The sequence below is a fragment of the Pelophylax lessonae genome (assembly GCF_965119305.1).
Source record: "Pelophylax lessonae genome assembly, chromosome: 1".
NCBI lineage: Eukaryota > Metazoa > Chordata > Amphibia > Anura > Ranidae > Pelophylax > Pelophylax lessonae.
The window spans coordinates 21,574,822-21,592,811 of record NC_138768.1 but is presented as its reverse complement, the minus strand read 5'-3'; the positions used below and the strand labels follow the sequence as shown (position 1 = coordinate 21,592,811).

General features: G+C 45.0%; 1 protein-coding gene across 1 annotated transcript in view; it reads right to left on the bottom strand.

Annotated features, from left to right (window-relative positions):
• The window catches only part of LOC309563900 (vomeronasal type-2 receptor 26-like), a gene marked incomplete at both ends in the record, with an annotated part of 143,362 nt that overhangs the window by 99,077 nt on the left and 26,295 nt on the right, over positions 1–17,990 (bottom strand). Inside the window, one exon of the mRNA XM_082268533.1 lies at positions 9,053–9,347. Within this exon, the coding sequence (XP_082124659.1) occupies positions 9,053–9,347 (295 nt within the window). The remainder of the gene's footprint in view (positions 1–9,052; positions 9,348–17,990) is intronic.

Genomic DNA, 17,990 nt, shown 5'->3' with positions numbered 1-17,990 from the left:
TGGGGAAGAGGCCCTTATCCCTATCAATATGGGGACAATGTGCTTTGGAATGAGGGGGGCATAGCCCCCCCATCCTGAAGCACCCCCATGTGAAGGGCATGTGGCCTGGATGGTTTAGGAGGGGGGTGGCAATCACTGGTCCTCCCCCTTTCCTGACCTGCAAGGCTGCATGCTCGGATAAGGTTCTGGTATTGATTTTGGGGTGGGTCAAGGCCATTTTCTTTTTTCAAATTTTGGTGTGGGGTTCCCCTAAAAATCCATACCAGACCCGAAAGGCCTGTGTAAGTTATAGTAATTAGGGTTGAGTGAACCCGGACTGTATTGTTCGTGTTCGTACCGGACTTTTGGGTATTCGGTACCCGGACATTTCACTGTATGTTCAGGTACTGTCCGTTGTTTGGTAACGTTATTTAAATTTTTTGGCGTGGATTTAATGGCGCGCTTTCAACAGCCAATCAGCAAGCGTTTAACTAGTGTGCCCTAGAAGCCATCACAGCCATGTCTAGTAATGGCATGGCTGTGATAGGCCAGTGCAGCATGTGACCCAGACTCTATATAAGCTGGAGTCACACAGCGCCGTTCATCACTCTGCTATAACTACTGTAGGAAGAGGTTCCTGACTGCTGCTGAGGGACAGATAGGACTTTACTATAGGGCGAGGCTGGAGAGATTGCCTTTAGGGAAAGCATAGATAGGAACAATCTGCTTTAATCAGACAGCGATCTACATTGATTGTATTGTGTGGGGGTGCAGTAGAACGATCTTTATCCCCTGACCTGAGCCAAGTGAGGAGAAGGGAGAAACAAAAAAATGTTATCAGTCTGTTAGGCATGCGGTGCTGCACATTTCATGCAACCTCAGTGCATATGTGTGTGCTTAATCTGCATTTAAAAAAGTAAAAACATTTTTTCCTTCATATTTAACTTTAAAGACTGTATGTCAGACAGACATTGCTTTTCTAACCTCCTCTTCAAAAAGCACCAATGTGAGGGGAAAATAATTATTTTACAGTATTTAGGGTGAAAAGATTATTTTTCAGTTTTTCATTCATGCATTACAGTGGCATACACCCATTGCATACTGTTGTATTGCGCTGTGCAATAAAAAAAAAAAACTATTTAGGGGACCAAAAAAGTTGATTGCGGCCCTGTCCGCATATGTTACAGTGAGATACACCCATTGCGTACTGTAGAATTGGGCCTTGCAATAAAAAAAACTATTTAGGGGACAAAAGAGTTTATTGCTGCCCTGTCCGCATATGTTACAGTGACATACACCCATTGCATACTGTTCTATTGCGCCGTGCAATAAAAAAAAAATTTAGGGGACAGAAAGATATTAAATTGCGGCTTAGTCTGTATCTGTACGTGTGAGATACACTCGTTGGATACTGTTGTTCTAGTCCGCTATTCGTTGGATACTGTTGTTCTAGTCCGCTATTCAATAAACACCCATTTAGGGAAAAAATATTACATTGCGGCCTAGTCTGTATCTGTACGTGTGAGATACACCCCTTGCATACTGTTGTATTGCGCCTTGAAATAAAAACCCATTTCGGGGAAGATCCAATATTCTATAAATATGAGGAGAAGGTCAAATAAGAGACGTGACCTGGGTCGTGGTGTTGCTGGTGGAGCTCCTGTTGCAAGGAGAGGATGTGGTCGATCTGTGCCAGCTACACACACAAGTGAAACACCTTCCTCAGGTGTGAGTAGGCGACAGAACCTGCAGCAGTATTTGGCAGGGCATAATGTGCCTCTACAAATGTTGAGGCCAGAAGAAGTACAGAGCGAGGCATACACCTTCTCAACCTGAGCACAACCTACATGACCAGGCGTCTAAGTGCAAAGCATGAGCTGCAGTGGAGTGCACACCTCAAAAACCAAGAAAGGTCTCTGGCTCCTCCTGCTTCCTCTTCTGCTGCTGCAGTCTCGGCCTCTTCATCCACCTCTTTAGTGACAGTGGCACCTGCCACCCCGCAAAACAGAGGATCCACCAGCAACACCACCACCTGGGTCACCAACAACCATCTCCACAATGTCCCGTGGAAGCGTTCAGCTTTCTATCTCCCAAACACTGGAGCGGAAGAGGAAGTACCCACCCGCGATCGCTTGCCCTGAATGCCAGCATTTCAAAATTCCTGGCCTTTGAAATGCTGTAATTCCGGCTGGTGGAGACGCAGAGTTTTAAGAGCCTTATGGCAGTGGCTGTCCCACAGTACGTCATGCCCAGCTGCCACTACTTTTCCAGGCAAGCCATCCCTTCCCTGCACAACCAAGTGGGTGACAAAATCAGGTGTGCACTGCGCTACGCCATTTGTGGCAAGGTCCACCTAACTACGGATACGTGGACCAGTAAGCACGGTCAGTGACGTTATATCTCCCTAACAGCACACTGGGTAAATGCAGTGGCGGCTGGGCCTGAGGCAGATAGCAGTTTGGCGCATGTCCTTCCACCACCGAGGATTGCAGGGCGCTTCAGTTTGCCTCCGGTTCCTAACTCCTCCTACTCTGCTTCCTCATTCTCTACTGCCTCCTCTTCCGGTCAGCGTAACACCTTCACCACCAACTTCAGCACAGCCAGGGGTAAACGACAGCAGGCAGTTTTAAAACTTGCCTGTTTGGGGGAAAAAACCACACACCGTGCAGGAGTTGTGGAGGGGCTTTGAATAGCAGACTGATGAGTGGTTGGTGCCAGTGAGCCTCAAGCCCGGCCTGGTGGTGTGCGAAATGGGCAAAATCTCGTAGCAGCTCTGGGCCTAGCTGGTTTGACACACATCCCTTGCCTGGCGTATGTGCTGATTTTGGTGGTGCAGAGGTTCCTTAGTAATTACCCCGATATGTCAGAGCTGCTGCAGAAAGTGCGGGCAGTCTGTGCGCACTTTCGGCATTCTCACCCTGCTGCTGCTTGCCTGTCAGCGCTGCAGCGTAACTTCGGCCTTCCCGCTCACTGCCTCATATGTGACGTGCCCACAAGGTGGAACTCCACCTTGCACATGCTGGCCAGACTGTGCGAGCAGCAGCAGGCCATAGTGGAGTATCAACTGCAGCACGCACGCGTGAGTCGCTCTGCTGAATAGCACCACTTCACCACCAATAACTGGGCCACCATGCAAGACCTGTGTGCCTTCTTGTGCTTTTCGATTACTCCACCAACATGGCCAGTGCCGATGACCCTGTTCTCAGCTTAACTATCCCACTTCAATGCCTTCTTGAAAAAACACTTCGGGCGATGATGGAAGAGGATGTGGCACAGGATGAGGAGGAGGAGGAGGATGAAGAGGTAACATTTCCAAGGCTTTCAGGGCAGTCATTCGCAAGTGGCTCCGAGGGTGGGTTCCTGCACACACAAACGCCAGGGACACAATTGTCCAGAAAGGGCACAGTTCTGGAGGATGAGGAGGAGGAGATGGAGGAGGATATGGAACCATGTTCACAGCAGGGTGGCACCCAGGCCAGCTCATGGCCATCACTGGTGCGTGGCTGGGGGGATACGGAGGACACAGAGGATACACCTCCCACAGAGGACAGCTTTTCGTTGCCTCTGGGCAGCCTAGCACACATGAGCGATTACATGCTGCAGTGTCTCCGCAACGACCGCCGAGTTTCCCACATAGTAACTTGTGCTGATTACTTGGTGGCTACCCTGCTGGATCCCCGTTACAAGGACAACGTACCGTCCTTAATTCCCTCACTGGAGCGTGATCGCAAAATGCGCGAGTACAAGCGCACGCTGGTAGACGCGCTGCTGGTGGCATTCCCACCTGACAGCGGGGGCACAGTGTAAGCACAAGGCCAAGGCAGGGGAGGAGGAGGAAGAGGTTGTCAACACTGCCAGGGCACCGCCAGCACCTCAGAAGGCAGGGTTAGCATGGCCGACATGTGGAAAAGCTTGGTCAGCGTGCCACAACAAGCAGCAGCACCAGCAGCTGATATGGAACATCTTAGCAGGAGGCAGCATTTCACTAACATGGTGGAGCAGTATGTGTGCACACGCCTACATGTAGTGAATGACGGGTCTGCCCCCTTCAACTTCTGGGTCTCCAAGTTGGGCACATGGCCTGAGCTTTCCCTTTACGCCTTGGAGGTGCTGGCCTGCCCTGCAGCAAGTGTATTATCTGAAAGTGTATTTAGCATGGCTGGGGGCGTTATCACAGACAAGTGCAGCCACCTGTCCAGAGCCAATGTGGACAAGCTCACGTTCATTAAAGTGAACCAGGCATGGATCCCACAGGACTTGTCCGTACCTTGTGCAGAATAGTCATGTATACTGGCCTTACCCAGCCATTGCTGGATTTGATCTTTCTTACTCTTTTGGGGTGTACCCGAATTTAAAAAAATGTTTTATTAAAAACTAAAACCAGCATTGGCTACCTCATCCTCCTCCTCCACGGCCGCCGCCGCTTCCACCTACACCGCCATATCCACCGCCACCTCAACCTCCTACTCCATATAGGCCTCGTCCTCCTCCTACATCATTCAAGATGATTATTTTTTATTTTTCTGTTTTTTCTGTTCTGTTAAGTTATTTCCCCATCCACATTTGTTTGCAGAGCACTTGCCATGCTCTTAAGATGATTTTGCTGCCATTTGCAGCCCTCTAGCCCTTTTCTTGTGTGTTTTAGAGGCATTTTAGTGCTCAAAGTTCGGGTCTCCATTGACTTCAATGGGTTTCGGCATCGGGACAAAGTTCGGGTTAAGTCCGGGTCACGAACTCAGACTTTTTTTTAAAGTTCGGCCGAACCCGCCGAACCCGAACATCCAGGAGTTCGCTCAACTCTAATAGTAATATTTTGTTTTTAAAAAACAAAGCAATGCTAAAAAAAAAAAAAAAAACTGAGTGGAGGTCACATGTTTACTGTCTGCTCCAGTCTGCAGCCAGATAGTCTTGGCTAAGCATGCAGAGAATCCAGGAAGTTGTGGAAAGAGATGGTTAGCAGACAGGCGTGTAGGCAGGTGCAGTCTATATTCTCCACTGCAGGTGATGCCCGACTGCAGCAGCAATGCAGATGGGGGGGAAGTTCAGAGGAACTTGGTTCCTCTATGTTTTCCTCTATCACAGGGAGTCATCAATTCACTTGGATGCTAACGCCCCTTGTGACGTTGGCAGCCATCTTCGGTCAGGCAGAGTCTACCTGAGACTCCAGCTCCTGGGCTTGGTACACATTTTGCAAGTGGGTAGCATAGGGACAGGATATCCATCTGTCAGGGACAATGCTTAGAGTCAGTGAAAGATTCCCAAAGGAGTGTAGAAAATGCAGGGACTATGCCAACCTCTCAAAGAAGCCTCCCCATTGGATTTAGACAGCCAGGCTTCATTCTGCTCTTTGTTGCAGACACTGTAGGCCAGAGGTGTAACTAGAACCCCAGTGCCACATACCTGGTTGGTGGGAGGAAGGCCTCTCGTACAGCTTCGGCTCAAGAGCCACTGGAGGGGAGATAGTAGCCGCTAGAGCACGGTGGGGTGAGAGCCGCTAGGATCAGTCCAGTAGTCTGTGAAGGTAATAGAAAATGCACAGCTGGACTGAAGGAGCTGTAGCAAGCTGGAAGCAGGGTCAGACGAGCCAGGTCGGTAACAGACAGACAGATCAGGCATATACGGCAGACAGAAGAGTAGTCAGGTCACAGGCAGAGTCGGCAACGGATGCAGGATCAACAGGTGAAGCAGGCGGAGACAGAATCCGAGATGAAGCCAAGGGTCAGGACGAGTAGCAGACAGGAATGGTTGGAAGCAAGCCGGGTCAAGATCAGAGGTCAAATGCAGGAAACAGGAATGCAGGTATTTTTTAAATACCCCCGGGACAGTCAGGGCTAGTGCATTCCACAATGGCTAGCCTCTGATCTGTCCCGGGTTGCACTTACCTGTTAGGACAAATACTTACCTTGAAAACGTCTTGTCCAGCGCTGCCATCTCAGATGTGGGCAGCTTGAAGCCAGGCGAGATCCTCTTCGGCGTCCTCTTCTGCCTCCTTCGGTCCTTCGATGCCCTGCGCCCGGCCCCGCCGTCACTTCTGGTGCGCGCGCGTCATCCCTCCACAGCTTCTGGGCATGCCCAGAAGCTGTTTAGAAGGGGATGACGCGCGCGCCCCGGAACTGACGTCGGGGCCGGTGCAGGCGCAATGATTCCTGGGAGCTATGACGTTCAGCTCCCAGGAATCATTGCAGAGCCAGGAAGTGACGACGGGCCGTGGCCGAGGAAGGAGGAAGAAGGAAGTAAGGCAAGTATATTTTTTTGGCTACGAGGTAAGTAAAAAAAAAAAAAAAATGCGATTATCCATTTCTTTTTCAGGTGACCCGGAGCGAGAAGATGGAGGCAAGTATAAAATTAGGGTGGAACTCCACTTTAAGCTCTGTTTAAATAGGCTGTTTGGCGCCAGATGCACGTTCACATTCGAGCATGCGCGTACGCATGTTGGAGGATGTGCATACGCGTGCTCCTGGAAACAGTGTCTGTACTATGGTGAAGCCTTTCCTGACACCCAGTTGCAAGTGTGACCTTTGTTACCCTGGTAGTTCTGCCACAGGTGTCAGTAGTTTTTTCATGTTTTTACCGTGTTTCTATTTTTTATTACAATTTCTAAAAAAAATTTTTTACAATTTTCTTAGGAGCCCCATTGGTGAGGCTTTGGTGAGATATCTGGAGTCTAAACAGACCTCTCATGTTTCACCTTTAACCACTAGCCGACTGCTCACAGTAATACTACTGCGGCAGTGCGGCTCTCCTGGGTTCAGCGACACGCCGCCGCCGGAGCCCCGCTTCCGCTGTGTTTAGACACAGCAGGAATCAGGCCAGAGAAGGAGAGTCGGCAATTGCCGCTTCCCTCCCCTGATCATTGTGGAAGCAGTGAGAAGACCCGCCTGCTTATGTAAACAAAGCAGGCGGGTCTTCTCAGTGACAGACATATAGCTGAACCTGCGATCTCTGTGTCTGTCACAGAACCCCCACATGTTAGTAAGCATGAGGCATACATTTAACCCCTTGATCACCAACAGTGTTAACCCCTTCCCTGCCAGTGTCATTATTACAGTAACAGTGCATATTTTTAGCACTGATTACAGTAGTAATATCACTGGTACCCTCAAAAGTTTCAAAAATGTCAGTTAGGGGTCCGATCTGTCCGCAATAATGTCACTAAAAAAAAAAAAAAAAAAAATCGCAGATCGCCGCCATTACTATTAAAAAAAAAATAAATAAATAAAAATGATATAAATCTTTCCCGTAGTTAGTAAACGTGATAACTTTTGCGCAAACCAATCAAAATACGTTTTTTGAAATTTTTTTACCACAAATATGCAGCAGAAAACAAATTGGCCTAAAATGTTGAAAATTTTTGATTTTTAAATATTTTTTTTGTTGGGAATGTCATATAGCAGAATGTGAAAAATATGTTTTATTTTCAAAATTGTCGCTCTTTTTATGTTTATAGCGCAAAAATTAAAAATCACAATATGATCAAATATGACCAAAGGAAAGCTCTATTTGTGGGAAAGAAAAGGACGTCAATTTCATTTGGGTACAGCATCACATGACCGCGCAATTTTCCATTAAAGTAACGCATTGCCGAATCACAAAATAGGGCCTGGTCAGAAAGGGGGCAAATCCTTCTGGGGCTGAAGTGGTTAAAAGAGAAAAGAGGATTGAGGACACAGCCCTCCATCTCCATCTCCATCTGTGCAGCCTCAGCTGCACTGGATGAATGGATAGGAATAGCTCTGTACAGAGCTTTCCGTTCATTCATAAACTGAAGCTTAGTAAACACAGTTTACTATATTTAATTTATGAATGGACAAAGGGAGGACAGGTGATTAGAGGGAGCCCACCCCTCCTTAAAGGCACAGGAACACACTGAACACCCATCACATTGGCAGCAAAGGTGTCAGTGTGTTACCTAGCCAAACAACAATAAAAAAAATGGTCACCTCCCACACCTATAACTGGTCTCTACAGCAATGAGCACTGGAAGGGAAGACGCATGTCAAAAAACCAAAGAGTTTCCAAGCTCAACTTACCAACCAGCCAGCGACCAACCAAATTAACCTGTCTAACAGTATGCGTTAAAAACAGGGTTTTAGTTGCACACATTTGCAAATACATGCGTAAGCTGCAGGCCCCGGCAAGTCACCCTGATATCTGCTAAAAGGGTAACAGGGTGCCTTGCTGGGGCCTGCAGCTTACGCGTGTATTTGTAAATGTGTCAGGTATTGATTACTGACTCTCCATTCAGAAAAGGAAGGGGCCAGTAAATGATACATTTACCGCCCCCTTCCCACTCTCCCTCCTGACAGGTCCCTTGCAGCAGCCAGTAAGAGAGGGGAGGGGAGAACCTGGCAGAGCTACGGGGACAAGGGAGGTGGCCAGAAGGGAGCACAGGGTGGCTGGGAAAGAGCACAGTGAGTCTAGAGAACACATGGGGGGGGGGAGGCAGAAGAAAGAAGCTGGATAGGAGGAGCAGAGGGGCAGCTGCATATAGGGAAGGCAATCTCTCCATTTTTATCCTGCAGCTGCTGAATGCTCACTTCTCCTCCTCTCCCTCCCATAGAGGTTCAGTGGCTGCAGGAGGAAAATGGAGCAATTGATTCACCTGTATGCAGCTGCCCAGCCACTCATCCTATCCAGGTGTACAGGGGCCCCCTACAGCATGGGACTGGGTCACAGTTGTGATCCCTGAAACCCCTGTAGGTACGCCCTTGCTTGAGGCCTTCAACTTCTGTGCTGGACTTCTAGTGTGTCTATGCACCTAAAAAGATTGGGCTACCTCCAGGCATATCCACTATCAATGTGTTTAGGATTTGCTCCAAGATGGAGGCTCTTTAGGTTTAGAGTAAAGGGCCACACTACCACTAGCTAAACCATAGGTGCCTTGGTGAGACAGTATGGCTTCCACATATATTTGAAAATGTATGCAACACATTGTTAGACATTTTTTTTTCTGCTGGCTAGCTGGAAAGTGCTCTGGGAAACGTTTGCATTGTTTGTTTAGTTGGTCTTAGATATCATTTGCTTTTACAGCTCATATATCATAGTTATGACATTTTTAGAAGAGACGATCTACCTGTGGGTACTGGTAAATATTCAAGAGCTCAGCCACGGCAAGTGTTGGTAGGAAAGTGGCATCACCCACAAATCCAGCGACTTCAGCGCCTTTAATACACGAGTAGTTTGGAATACCAATCTCTATAATGCCACTCAGTATCCGTAGGGTGGAATCTATTGCTTTGATATGATATGAACACGTGTCAAACAAGTGATAGCCCAGAGTAATGTTGGGAAGTAAATTGGGGTCCTTGTTAATCTCCTCAATTGCATAAAAAAATCCCATCAAGTATTCATATTCTGCTATATCGAGCCTGTGAAGAATGTAGATTTTTCTTATGAAATTATTATGAAATTGCTTGCTGTCTGTGAAACTAAAAATTAGAAAGCAGACCTTCTACACCAGACAAGCTCTGTCCGCATCATCTAGCAAGACAACCAGTGTTTTTTTTTTTTTTATCTTTTCAATCTTATTTTATTAGAAAATACAAGTAAACACAAGAAAAAGGGAAGACAAAAATTCTCTCCAGAACCATCTTACTTAATACCACTTAACATGATACCAAGTATTTCATGTTAATGTTAGAAATATAGATATCAAACATTTAATATCCATCAAACATTATAGCTACACAGAGTATTTTATCTTACAAAACCTTAATATATTATAGTAAGATCAACTCATATCATAATTATAATCCCATAACTAAATGCTCCTCTGAATATATCACTTAATCCTGATTTACAAATACGTCAAAATGTCTTAGTTGGCTTAATGACATGATGTAAAACACTCTCAACCGAACAGGGGGAAAAATAAAAAAAAAAAAATAAATAAATAAATAAAAATAAACACAAAAAAGTAAAAAAAAAAAAACCCACAAAAAATATGCACAGAAAGTACACACTCCACTATGATGGTATATCAGTGACCAACTTAAACTCGGCTGAATCCCGAAACTCAGCCTACATGGACCAAGTATTCGCAAAACGTTCCAAATCATCAAGTTTTTGCGCAAGAAAACGTTCCAAGGCTTTAATTTTAGCCCACTCCATCAGAGAGGACACTTCTGATTGTCTCCACTATCTAGGGATCACATTTCTCATAGCAGCCAAAAAATGGCGTAGGATATTGAATTTAACCAACCTGAGAGGTCCCGGTATCAAGGATAACAGAGCTATCTCAGGGGAAGGAGTCATTGTGGTCTATGTTAACATAACTTCAGGATTTGGGGGCAGTGCCACCATATATGTAGCATTGTGCCCCTATCTGAGGAACCTCTCTAGCCAGTGGCGTCACCATGGGGGTGTGGTGGGTGCGGCCTGCAACCGCGTGACACCCACCAGAGGGCTGACACCGGCCCGGGATGTTTCCCCAGCTGCCTCTAGTCTTCACTTGTCACTGTGTGTGTGTGTGTGTGTGTGTGTACGGAGTACACTGAAGCGGTTGAAACTTTCGGCAGTACACCGCCCCTCTTGCTGTGAGGTTTTCTTTCCTGTACACAGAGGAGGAGGGGGAGGGGCACACCACGCTGCCTGAATGGCATTCTCTGTCAGGATAAGAGAAGCTGGGACAAGGTAAATTGCAGGTAACCCTTCCACTGCTGGCACATTATCACTGGAAGGGATCGTTCATGTTCTTTTTAACTTCAAGAAAATTGAACTTCAACAGTATTTTACGTTTTAGGAGAGTGCTGCTGTAATATGCCATGTACTATGTCTCCAGTCTCTTACAGTCTCTTGTATACTACAGAAGCATGTCCACAGTCTCCAACAAACCCTGTACTATGTCCGCAGTCTCCAACAACCCCTGTACTATGTCCGCAGTCTCCGACAACTCCTGCAATATGTCCGCAGTCTCCGACAACCCCTGCACTATGTCCGCAGTCTCCGACAACCCCTGCACTATGTCCGCAGTCTCCAGCAACCCCTGTACTATGTCCGCAGTCTCCAGCACCCCCTGTACTATGTCCGCAGTCTCCGACAACCCCTGTACTATGTCCGCAGTCTCCGACAACCCCTGTACTTTGTCCGCAGTCTCCAACAACCCCTGTACTTTGTCCGCAGTCTCCGACAACCCCTGTACTATGTCCGCAGTCTCCGACAACCCCTGTACTTTGTCCGCAGTCTCCGACAACCCCTGTACTATGTCCGCAGTCTCCGACAACCCCTGTACTATGTCTGCAGTCTCTGACAACCCCTGTACTATGTCCGCAGTCTCTGACAACCCCTGTACAATGTCCGCAGTCTCCGACAACCCCTGTACTATGTCCGCAGTCTCTGACCATCTCCTGTATTATTTCCACAGTCTGACCATCTCCTGTACTATGTCTGCAGTCTCTGACCATCTCCTGTACTATGTCTGCAGTCTCTGACCATCTCCTGTACTAGGTCTGCAGTCTCTGACCATCTCCTGTACTATGTCTGCAGTCTCTGACCATCTCCTGTACTATGTCTGCAGTCTCTGACCATCTCCTGTAGTATGTCTGCAGTCTCTGACCATCTCCTGTAGTATGTCTGCAGTCTCTGACCATCTCCTGTAGTATGTCTGCACTCTCTGACCATCTTCTGTATAATGTCCGCAGTTTCTGAAAGTCTCTTGTATCATGTCTGCAGTCTCTGAAAGTCTCTTGTATCATGTCCGCAGTCTCTTGTATTATGTCCGCAGTCTCTGACAGTCTCTTGTATCATATCCAAAGTCTCTGACAGTCTCTTGTATCATGTCCGTCGTCTCTTGTATCATGTCTGCAGTCTCTGACCATCTCCTTTATCATGTCTGTAGTCTCTGACCATCTCCTGTATCATGTCTGTAATCTCTGACCATCTCTTGTATGTGGGAGGAATTTTGCCCTTTCCTTACCCCTACACTGAGTTACACACCCCTGTCTCCTGCACTCTGTTTTGTACTCCTGATTTTTTTTTATACATTACACACTCCTGGGCCCTGTGTTCTGTTCATTATGTACTCCTCTACCATGCTCTCGGTGTGTATCATGTACTCCTAAACCTGGCACTGGCTACAGCCCTCTGTGCATTACATTCATCTAAATCTTGAACCCATTGCATTACACACCCTGGACCCATGCAGCCTGAACTATGTATCCTAAACCCATCACTTGCTGCAGCACTCCCCAACCCCTGTGCTCTGCTTTACACGCTCCTGCACTATATGCACAATACTGTACATTATATACTTCTCAAAGTCTTCATTGTCTCAACAGTTGCTGGTTGCTATGCAGTCCCTGACTATTTTATTGAATTTATTCTTTAAGATAGGCTCAGACAAAACAATCAAAGCATATTTTATAGGTACAAGGAAGCCTGGGTTTTGTTTAAACATATCCCTTAAGCTCCTCCCACAATTTACCATGACCTAGCATGCCGCAGGTCTTTTCACTCCTCCAGTGTCCCTCATTCTGAAGTTAAAAAGTTGGGAGGTATGATTAAGCGGTGACAGCAGGCTCTTTTCCTCGGCTCAGTCCACCAGAGAACAGGTAGCGAGCTGTCAGTTTATCTTCCCCCACTTCCCCCCCCCTCTTTTCTCCTGTCAGCAGTGCAGGAGAAGAGAGAGCGGCTCTCATCTGATTGCCGCCCAGCTTATTGCCCGGTCTGTTTCCCTTCCCATTGGCCACCATGCAGGGCCAATCAGAAGAGACTAGGGGGGCATCATGGGACATGTAATCCCGGAAGATTAGCGGCCCCATTTGTTGTCCACAGGGAGCAGACCACAGCCCCTAGCATGCACTCTGCTGGGGGGAGAGATTGAGGACTGGGAACCTGGGAAAAACCTGAGGGAGTGAGTGCTACACCATAAAGAGAGGACTTTGCTGGGGGAAGTCAGAGAGCCACACTGCCCAGCACCACCAGAGAGAGGGCCACACTTTCCAGCACCACCAGAGAGAGGGCCATGCTGCTGCCCAGCACCACCAGAGAGAGAAAGACTGTGACACTGCCAGGGTACAGACGGGCTACACTACTGACCAAAGTCAGCCTGGTCAACCCAGAGGAAGCGAACGTCTAACCGGAGGGATCACTGCTGCATTTTTGCTGGGTCTGGCAGGATGGTCTGTCAGCCATTATCCGTTACTGCTCCTAGGGACTGAGCCATTAGGAAGTGCCTAACCTGCTATCCTCTAGGCCATATTGACCGTCGCAACCTGCTACAAAAACTCCCAACGCTGAGCTGCTGCCGGCCCGAATATGGATTACCACACCAGGTGACACCAACCCTAGTAACGCCACTGTCTCCAACATACCTCGGACGCTGTAGAATCTATATATTTGATAGTAGCCGGGCATCAATACCATCTGGTTAGTAGTTTAAACCCCTTTTCTTGAATCCTAATATCCACAGAAAATCCATGGGTTAGAACAAAGCACTTATGCCAGTCCAAAGGGGATAAAGCATGCCTGAATTCCCGTTTCCACACCCTAGTGTAGGAAGGGAATTTTGGGCTAAAGGCCTTAATCAGTAATCCATATAAAGAAGAGAGTACATGCCTAAGAGGGTCTGTATGAAGAAGCATACCCTCAAGTTCCGATGGTTCCCCTTGGACATCTGCCAGGGAAGAAAAAGTACATAGGTATGAAAGAACTTGTTGTCTCCACATCCACGCTGTCATAAATATGACTGAGGGTGACATAGCAAAAACACCAGTATTTTAAATTACATGCTTGTCCTTTAGGTTATACGGTATATGGTATTATGGAGCAGTGGGATTCTCAGGAACTGCACCAGAGACATAGGGCCTAATTCAATGTACCTCCAACGCTGATCTAGTTCTATTTTACCTCAATTTTGACTATTTTTAGGTGCAAATGCAATTCACTATACCTCCATCAGAAACGTTATGAGCAGTCTCAAATTCACTCAAATCAAATAATGTCAGGGCTGGACTTAAAAACAGTCCAGCTAAAAGGTGGACTGTTTTGTTCAAAATCACAAAATATGGCAGTAAAAAAAAAAAAATGCTTGGGAAAGATGTGTTATGTGATCTTGAGATAAATTGCTTTTAAACTGTGTGAAAAAGTTAAGTAGAAAAAAAGATTTTAATAAAAATGTAAAAACGCAAAAATAGCTCCAGACCAGAGATGTATAGTAACGAAGTAGAACTACTTAAGTACTGTACTTAAGTACCGAAATGCGGTATCTGTACTTTCCTGGAGTAGAATTTTTTTCTCCTACTTCTACTTTTACTTCACTACATTTTTTCGATGATTTCGATACTTCTACTCAAGTATTTTTTTTTTTGTGCTGCATAGTTACTCGTTACTTTTAAAAAAATTACCACTGCCAGAACAGTAGATGGCAGGTTTCATAAAGCTCAAAAAAATGTGTATAATGTCATTTGTAAATCAGCGCATACGAAAATAAAGGCTGTGTATAATAAAAGCCGCTATACCAAATCTTTCCAATAAAAAGAAAATATGAAACAAACAAATAAATTGTGCTACAGCGCTTAAAGTGCATCAAGAAACTACTAACAAACACAACTTGGCTGTGCGAATAAAGTGCCTGTGCAATCGATATAATATCATCGTTGCCCCCAGTGCCCTGCCCACACTCCACACAGTATCAAAAATAAAGTGACATGAATGTGCTAAAGCCTAAATGCAGTGAAAATAATTATTCCCACAATGTAACAGTAAATTCAATTCATATAAAATATGACAATAAATCACAATAAAATAAGTTATGAAATAAGTTAGGTCAGGTGCGTGCAACAAGTTGAAGTGTGTAAACCTATCTATAACGAAAAGTCCATAAATTAATTCCAATGTGCAAATCTAAAGTGTCACTTCACTTGTCAGATGCTTCCACCTCCTTCAGTGCTCGAGTGACCGACCAACACACTTAATGGTGGTGGCACTGGTGGATAGCGTCTGGGTGGCACTGTGGCACTGACTGCACTGGTTCAAAAAGCCATATATATTTAATTATTTCAATTCTCAATCTTATAGGTCCTCTCCTCATAAGATATTAATAACTTAAGATTAGGTGATGAACTTCTTGGCGGCCCTGGCAGGATGACGGGGACACCCGCCACTTCTGGAGCCGAGCCGCTGTGATTCCCCAACATGTGACAAAGTGACAGCCAGGAGATCTAGTGGCTAGTAGTGCTCAACAATACCGCTTTTATATATAAAAATGAAATAAAATATACTGACTCACAATTTAGTAGTAGGTAGCGTGTAGCAGTAGGCAGCACAACTCAATTCAATCAATCCCACAGCCTCGCTCGCGCCGCGGAATCACTGTCATGATCATCAAGTTAAGACCGCACTGGAGGAGCCGTGCTGCCGTCTTCCCGCTCAAGGTCTCCGCCTCTAAACGTGTTGTGTGTCACTCAGACTCCACCCCTTAGTGCCCTTACTGAGAGGAGTTGTGACACGGGTGGCGGGACGCGGGAGCAGGACTCGGAGCATTTTCTTCGTCATCTCATCTTCTTCTCTATGAGGTGAGTGAGGTGGACCGTGGAGAGGGCCTAATCCTTGCCATGGCAAATGTGCCATTTGAGAATCAAATAATCAATATAAAATATTAACATATTATATACACACGGGTCACGGGTGGCTTTTTTGAACCAAGAAGAGTGAGACTGACGGCTATGATGATTATCCGACCATCCATGGTCCATGGACCATAAGTGTTGTGGTGGTGCCTGTGCTTCCTGTGGCCTGCCTCTGCCTGTGCGGCTGTGCCTGCACTGCAGTGGCCACTGGCAGTGGCACTTGACTTGAGCAAAGCAAATGAGCACTACTAGTGTGAAGGACAGGTGGTGGAAGCATGTTCTGACAAGTTCTTATAATGAAAATAATATAGACAGCTTTTTGAACCAGTGCAGTGCCAGTGCTACTAAGGTGAGAGGCAGAGAGAGAGGCTATCCAGTCCACCACTTTACTTGAGCAGATCACAGAAGAAAGGTGGAAGCATCTGACAGCAAGTGACAGCACTTCTTAGATTGCACACTGGAATTCAGTTATGGACTTTTCCTTATAAAGTTTAGTTTACACACTTAAACTTGCACCTAACTTATTCACAATCACAACTTATTTTATTGTGGTATTGTCATATATATTTTATATGAATTTACATTGTGGGAATAAGTTGCACTGCATTTAGCACAGACATGTCACTTTATTTTTGATACTGTGGGCGATGATTTTGAATACAAGAAGAATATATATATATATATAATTGCAGGCACTTTATTAGCATTTTTAGCACAGCCACTTTGTTAGTAGTTTTTGATGCATTTTTCACTTTAAGCGTTGTAGGTTTGATGAAGCTGGCCTGGCACATCATCATCAATTGAGCAAATCAAATCAAACCGCGATTAAGAAGACTGCGCATGCTCCTGTTCTGCCTTTTGATCAGCTGAAAAGATGGACGAACCAAAAACACCGCCTTCCACCCCTGGCCCTTCAACTTCAAGTGATCTGCCTGGCTGTGAGAGTGAGGAAGCTCAGAAAGGAGACCACCCCTGGCTTTAAAAGGGGAAGGGAGGGACTTTATCTGTTTTTTGTTTACAAAAAGTTACAGCCTAAGGAATTGTGATTGTCCTTTAGTTTAATCATTTGAATAAATCATTTGAAATAATAAAAAACAATATGATGTTCAAACTTTTGACTTCTTTCTTTAATAACTACATAACACATTACTTCTACTTCTACTTTCAGTACTTGAGTAGAAATTTTTTTTCAAAACTACTGGTACTTTTTACTTTTAGTACTTAAGTAGCAATTTTTTTGAAAAAACTACTTGCAATACTTAAGTAAAAAAAATGTTGAATACTTTAGTACTTCTACTTAAGTAACTTTTTCTGCGAGCACTTCCACTTCTACTCAAGTCACTTTTTGATCGAGCACTTGTACTTTTACTTAAGTAGAAATTTTGAATACTTTATACAAGTCTGCTCCAGAGTCTATTTCTGGCATTTAGCCCATGTGCGCATGCTCCATACCAAAAAGTAGGCTAAAAATAACTTTTTAGAAAACGTTAGTGGGAGTTATAGTAAATTGCGGCAAATACCACTGCAAATTCCGCAGTAAAACGGCGCTATTCAGGCGCTAATTAGAGAAATGCACTAATATATATAACAAGCAACACTAATATGGCTTCTCCCCAAAATAAAACATTGTATATGTGTGAAATTAATATATTTTTGGGTTGGTTAGATATAGAAAGTAACAATCATATATTGGTTTTTGCATATATATGTGCATATGCAAAAACCAATATATTATTGTTACTTTCTATGTCTAACCAACCCAAAAATATATTAATTTCACACATATACAATGTTTTATTTTGGGGAGAAGCCATATTAGTGTTGCTTGTCATATAGAACAACAGAGACAGTTGTAGGTAGTTCAGGGATTTGAACACCCAAATACACTGTTGCACGGCATATTTGCTAACCACTTAGCCACCTGATGCTCATGACATTTTTGAAAAGCATGTATGATTTGTGATTTCTTTAAAAAAAAAAAAAAAATTATATATATATATATATATATATATATATATATATATATATATATATATATATATATATATATATATATATATATATATATATATATATATATATATATATATATATACACATACACACAGTCAGGTCCATAAATATTGGGACATCGACACAATTCTAATCTTTTTGGCTCTATACACCACCACAATGGATTTGAAATTATTTTTACATCCAAATCAGGTGAACGGTGTAGGAATTACAACAGTTTGTATATGTGCCTCCCACTTTTTAAGGGACCGGAAGTAAATGGGACAGATTAACAATCATAAATCAAACTTTCACTTTTTAATACTTGGTTGCAAATCCTTTGCAGTCAATTACAGCCTGAAGTCTGGAACACATAGACATCACCAGACGCTGGGTTTCATCCCTGGTGATGCTCAGCCAGGCCTCTACTGCAACTGTCTTCAGTTCCTGCTT